This window comes from Pongo pygmaeus, chromosome 6, assembly GCF_028885625.2.
Source record: "Pongo pygmaeus isolate AG05252 chromosome 6, NHGRI_mPonPyg2-v2.0_pri, whole genome shotgun sequence".
Lineage (NCBI taxonomy): Eukaryota > Metazoa > Chordata > Mammalia > Primates > Hominidae > Pongo > Pongo pygmaeus.
In genome coordinates this window covers 143,186,741-143,194,205 of record NC_072379.2, presented here as the reverse complement: position 1 = coordinate 143,194,205, position 7,465 = coordinate 143,186,741, and the positions used below count along the sequence as shown (strand labels likewise).

At 31.1% G+C, this 7,465-nt stretch overlaps 1 protein-coding gene across 1 annotated transcript; it reads right to left on the bottom strand.

The window, feature by feature from the left end:
- Positions 1–5,972: 5,972 nt before the first annotated feature.
- On the bottom strand, positions 5,973–6,901 carry LOC129041152 (olfactory receptor 2A5). The gene is given in 2 exon segments (XM_054496464.1): positions 5,973–6,103; positions 6,106–6,901. Coding segments are annotated over 2 exon segments (927 nt in total).
- Positions 6,902–7,465: the final 564 nt, after the last annotated feature.

Below are 7,465 nucleotides of genomic sequence, written 5' to 3'. Positions count from 1 at the left end.
TACATGTGCAAGCCCCTGTGCCTGTGTTTAAGGCAAAAGTCATTGAGCTACTATCACTGAATATCAGGCTAATATTTTAAAATGTGAAACCATGTATATCTAGAAATAAAGTTGTGATGGCATTGTGGGAATAAAAGTGTGAGAACCACAAGTATGAAGCTTATACAACAATTTTTTCCTACTTGAATATTTTCTTTTGATGACTCTGCTGAATCCTTGGAAGAACGAGACAGGATTTTGACACAGAAAAAAGATTATCTTAGAATTACCATTTAAAAATCTTTAAATCACTATAAGTTTGTTTAAAATCAGGTTAAACTCCGCCCCTCATTAAAAAAATGAAAGAGTTTATTATGAAATCTTAAATTTTCAAGATTGGAGAGACATTGGAAAGACTCTATTGCAAATGCCTGTTCAATGTATTTATATTTTACTCAACCTTTATGTTTCTATTTATAGTAAGGCTGCATACCAATTCACAAGACCTCATTGTTGCATAACTTATAATGTTCAAAAATATTTTCTCATATTGATGTTAATTCCACTTTTATGTAAACCTACTTTTTGATTCTAGGGTATTTTTCCCCACTTTGGGGAAGGCAATAAACAACTATGTTTGCCTCCTGCAAGATTCTCAAAGGGACATATGAAGACAATTATCCTGTTTGCTTTTTTCCTCCTTTTTTCCAGGCTATGGAAACACAGTCATTTCAAAAATTATTTATGGCTATGCACTCATTTATTTGCTCATCTATATATTTCTTTCCTAATGTGATTAGTATCCAGGGCAATAGTAAGGCCAAGGAGACCAATATAAGGAGTTGGCTACTATGAGTACCAAAATTTCAGCCAACTAACAAGGTGTCACCAGGGTGAGTTTCTATCTCTACATACAGAGACTGAGATTTCCTAGAGGAGCTATTCTAGATACACAGTTGATGAGAATTCTTACTGTGTGGATAGGAGAATGAATGTAACAAAGCTATGGACTAATTATTTTTGTATATATTTCCTATCTAGATGCTATCTCAAGAATCCTTTTCGAATTGAAGCTATATAGAGAATGTAAAATTTTATGTAGGATTCTTCTTACAGTTTTGTCTACTAGCAGGAACAATGAACACCATTTCATACCCAACCTCCTGTGCACTAACCTTCAACCTCCTTTGGTGGAGAACTTCCCCAGTATCACCAATCAAATAAAAACAAAGACGGGCACAGAAACTTGCAAACACAAAAGAGCTGAGATTTTTTGAGAAACTTCCGTTGTTCAGTAAGTATCATAATAATTTATGAATCATTGAAATAAAATTGGATTTTGTAGTTTTATAGTTGTTTAGTCATGAATTTTACCAGCTCTTAGTCTTACTATGTAATCATTTTTCATTTTCATTGTCCTTATATCCTTCTCACAAAAATACATCACTTCAAATCAGAGTCACATAAATTCTTTCATTTAGCATTCATGAAAGTTATATAAGGCACCTAGCTGAAACCTTGTTAGCCACATCTGACCTAAAATAAAACTCAGGATAGAGGAGGCTATATTATTCCTAGAAGCAGACCTATTTAGCAAGTTGTAGCACAGTTGAGATGTGAATCTAACATAGCAAGCATCTCAGCTTGCACCTGTGCTGGGTTCCCCCTTTCTCAGTCCTAGCAGCCTAGAGCACTGGTAAGGTAGGTCCATCATGGATCTGTACACAGGAGAGACGGGGACACTTCCTGGAAAAGCATTCATCACATCATAAAGGGAAGGAACACAGGTGGGTATACCTAATGATAGAAAGAAGACCAGAATCATAGGTAAGACGAGACACTGAGAACAGCAGGGTGTCTCTCGTTCAGATTGTCACTTTGGGGCAATGCCTTATAAGGCCATGTGATTTTGCAGACAGGCATTAGGAAGGAGTTACTATTGGAAAATGATGATGCCGCTAATGTGAGTGTTTCTACTCTTCCCAAAGGTGGTAATGAATCCTCCAAAGATGGGTTGGCTGCAGGATGTATTCTTTCTGGTGTTAAGACTTTGGCTATAATACTGTAAACTCTGTTTTGTTCCAGACTGTGCCCCATCATGTGGATGTTGAGTCTAACCCCTGTTGAGCTAAAATTTATAATGTTTTGGGCAGAAAGCTGCTAAGAAGCAGTTTGGGTTTGCAGTCAGTACGATCCATAACACTCCGTTCTATTACTGGTTGCGTAGTATAGGATAAGTTATTAAATCATCCTGAACTTTGTTTACTTATCTATTAAATGGGAAAAATAATAGCGACTCCATTGTGATGTTTATGCAAGATAAATGGGGTAACACTTGTGAAGCAGTCAGTAGAACTTACAGCCTAAAGCAATGCAATTTTTTCTTTCACTTTCCCCTAGCCCTTTAAAAACTGATTAATGTTGAAAATATGTATATATAAAGCGGTCATAACACCAACATTTAATTAGTTTGTTAAAATCCTAGAACTCAAATATGGAAACAATTAATAGAAATTTTTCATATACTCAGGTATTTTCTGTAATGTATTATATATATATAATTATATATATAACATATAATTATATATTATATATTAATATATAATATAATATATAATAATATATAATATAATAATATTATATATAATTTTATATATATTTCATATAATATATATAATTTATATATATTTTATAAATAAATATATTATATAATATATATAAATTATATATATTTTATAAATAAAATATATTATAAAATATATATAATATATTATATATTTTTATATATTATATATTTTATATATAATATAGTATATATTATATTATATTATATATTATATATTTTATATATAATATAGTATATATTATATTATATTATATATTATATATTTTATATATAATATAGTATATATTATATTATATTATATATTATATATTTTATATATAATATATTATATATTATATATTTTATATATAATATATTGTATATTATATATTTTATATGTAATATATTATATATTATATATTTTATATGTAATATATTATATATTATATATTTTATATATAATAGTATATATTATATTATATATAAAATATATAACAAATATATATAATATAATATATAATAAATATATAATGTATAATATATTTTATATATATTTTATATATATTATATATTTTATATATAATATATATATTTTATATACATTATATATAATATATATATTTTATATACATTATATATAATATATATATTATATACATTATATATAATATATATATTTTATATACATTATATATAATATATATATTTTATATACATTATATATAATATATAATATAGAATTTTATATATAATATAATATATATTTTATATTTATAATATATTTTATATATATTTTATATATAATATATAATATAGAATTTTATATATAATATATAATATATTATATAATTTTATATATAATATGTAATATATTAGATAATTTTATATATATGTAATATATTATATAATTTTATATATAATATATAATATATAATATATTTTATATAATATATTATATATTATATATTTTATATAATATATTATATATAATTTTATATATAATATATTATATAATTGTATATATAATTATATAATATATCATATAATTTTATATATACAATTATATAATATATCATATAATTTTATATATATAATTATATAATATATTATATAATTTTATATATAATTATATAATATATTATATAATTTTATATATAATATATAATTATATAATATATTATATATAATAAATAATATATGATATATAATAAATAATATATAATATATAATATATTATATACAATATATCATATATTATATATAATTTTATATAATATATTATATACAATATATAATATATTATATATAATTATATATAATATATTACATATTATATATTGTATACAATATGTAATATATTATATTTTATATATAATATATTATATATTATATTTTATATATAATATATAATATATTATATATTAACTTATATATAATATAATTTTATATATGATATATAATATATATTATACATATAATTTTATATATTATATATATATAATTAGAGCCACTATTCAGACCTGCTAGAGCACATTTCTTTATAATTTATCTGTATTTGTCACTTTCTGTAGAAATGTGGTCTTTTTGGTCTGTTCTTTCCCAATCACTTAGAACTGACATGGGATGAGTTCTACCCCCTGATTTTTCTACTGTACCCTAGGTAAAAAAATTCTGAATCCAAATCTATTGCTTATGTTTTATATGAGATGAACTATTCTATGTGTTTTCTCTTGCCCTTTTCTTTTAAAGGTTTTAAGCAGAATATGAAGTATACATATTTTAGGGAATGTAATAATTTTTTCAGATATAGTTAGAAAGTCATTTCTATATGAAAATAGTGCCTGTTTTCTCTTTCTAGCTTCAGAGCAGTGCACACAATAATTCCATAGTGGTTGATAGTTAAATTTAGATCCAGTATTTATTTTTTAAATTCAAATTGCTCTCTTTGGGAGGGGCAGAGCAGGGTTTGTGAATTTCTGCAGGCCAAAAAATGTCTTCACGGTATGGAAATATGAAAACAAAGAGCATCACCAGAGACAGAATGTTTAACCAAGATGAGTGGATGAGCAGAATAGTCAGCAACTAGGCTTTTTGAGAACTGAAAAGAAAACAGTGCATTTGGAGAGAGGGTGGGAGGAAAGAGTTCGCCCTTTGCTTCTTTCTTTCATGGAAGAACAAATATATGAAATGATAAGAATATATTTTTAAAATTGTAAAAATAGAAAATCTACAGGCAGCAGATAATGTAATACATGGTCATACAGTTGAATGCACACAATACTACAAGAGTTGAGAGAAAAAAGAGAGAATTCCAAAAGGTACCATACTCAAAGTGTTAAAGAAATCATATTATCATATTATGCTGATCATTTAGGACTCAGACTTGTGTTAAAATAAAACAAATTACTTGTCCATGTCATTCTGACCACTTGGGTCCAGGAAAAGTGATTTGTATTCACGTGGAGTAGCTTCTCTGTGGAATTTTGTTGAGGTTCCTAAAAGTCCTTATCAAGACTTGTCACATTCTTGGTTCAAAGCAGTGGTCTACGATGTTACATCAAGCTGTCAGTTTCCCTTGATGCTTTCTTCCTTTGCAGTATTTTCTTACTCCTACAATATTTTATGTAATCACCACAATGATAAATTGTCACCTACACCCGGCTTTGCGATCTGAATTATGAAAAAGGTAACCATCCCTAATAACATTCTCTCATATTTATTTTAAATGCAAAATCTTTCCAAACTCTTTCTAATTAAATGGTGCAGAATTAAGTGAAATGAAACAAAGATCCTGATATTTCTCTGCCTTTTATATAAAAAAAACTATACAATTAAACTTTGCTTTTTACAGAATTAGATTTGTTAGGGTGATTTAGATGAACTTCCAGTACTAATGTCATCATCCTTAGGCTTTAGGTTCCAGACCAGGCATTGGCTCTACTCTTAGTTGTTGTTACATTCCCAGTAGAGGGCTGCTTAACCAAGGTCAGTATTTATTCTGTGTGGTTGCAAGTACTCTCTTATAGTAGCATATGGTATGGGATTACCAGCATATACTTATGGCAAAAAGAGATGGAAATAATAGAGGAATTTAAGAGGAAATTTGAGAGAACTAAGCCCCAAAAGAACAGAAAGCAGATCCTGGGTAGGGGTGGGAGCTGACAGTAGGAGTTCATGGCTTGCACCTCTGCTGCACCACACGGCTCAGTGCCTTTCTGCATGTGCTTTGTGATCTGCGTGGTACTCCACGTTTAGGGATAGAATCCAATCAATATATGTTCTTGATATCAGAAATCTAAGAGATGAGACCGTAAGGCATTTACACAACCGTTCCTACAAATCTCATTGGGAGGAAATCGTCAACCCTCTAGACTTTCCCTGGCATCCCTCACCTTAATCTCTGTTTCCACAACACTCTCTTCAGGGCACCCTTGACCCCTGTGTTCCTCAGGCTGTAGATCAGGGGGTTCAGCATCGGGTTGAAAAGGCTGTAAAACAAGGAAAGGACCTTCTGCTGCCCTCAGGACGGTGGGACTTCGGGGCCATGTACATGACAATGGCGCTGCCAAAGAAGAGCCCCACCATGCAGAGGTGGGAAGAGCAGGTGGAGAAGGCCTTTCTGTGGCCCTCCCCAGACTGGATCCTCAGGATGGCCGCCAGGATGCGCGAGTAGGAGACCAGCACCAGGCAGAGCGGCCCCACCAGGATGAACACTGAAGCAGCAAAGATGACCACCTGGTTGAGCCAGGTGTCAGCACAGGCCAGCCTGATGACAGACAGGATTTCACAGAAGTGGTTGATTTCATGGGGCCCACAGAAGGGCAGCCTCAGGATGAGAACCACATGGACCAGAGCCAGGAGGGAGCCACATGCCCAGGAAGTGACAGCCAGGACTGTGCACACTCCCCATCTCATGATGACAGAATATTGCAGAGGGTGGTAGATAGCCACGTACCGATCGTAGGACATCATTACAAAGATGAGACACTCGGTGTGAGCAAAAGCCATGTATAAAAAGGTCTGCATTATGCATGGGACAAAGGAGATTGTTTTTCTCTTGTTCAGAAGGTTTGTCAGCATCTTGAGGACATTGTTGGAAGCATACGAAATATCAATGATGGCCAGGTGTGAGAGAAAGAAGTACATGGGGGTGTGCAGTCTGGAATCCAGCCAGATGAGCCCCAGGATGGCCCCGTTTCCCAGCAGGGTGAAGATGTAGAACAGGGAGAAAAGCCCAGAGAGGAGCATCTGAATCCTTAGGCTGAGCGGAAATCCCAGGAGAATGAATTTGGTGACCCATGTCTGATTTTCTGTCATGCCCTTGTGACAGTACCTCGTTGGACTCTGCTGTGGTAATGACGTATGTGCTGAGGAGCAAATGCAGATCCGGATTAGTCAGTTAACAGAAGGAAGGGGTTTATGGCGCACACAGGGTGCTGACTCAGTCAGCAAGCTTTTTCAGAGCCATTATGCCAAATCCTTTAATCCAGAGTAAAGCAGAAAATAAATTTGGTTCAGAGAACTAGTGTAAATGCAGACAGGGTGACGTATACTGTATCCAGTCCCAAAGACTTTTACTTAACTTGGATTACAAGACCCACATTTTTAGTATCAGAAGGGCAGCCACAGAGTAAGTTGTTTTTCAGAATGGCTAGCCACTTTATTTTAGAGTAAGGATCACAGCCATGTTCTTATATGTGTTTTACTTTCAAATTTATTTAGTTGGTATATTTCCCCCCACTTTCCTTTCCATATTTGGTTTTCTCTTATTTTGTAATTTGTGCAGTTCTCTTATTTTGTAATTTGTGCAGAGTGCATTGCACATGCAGGTGCTCCAGTAAATGATTAGAGAAAATATATAAAAGCATGAATTAGGAAATG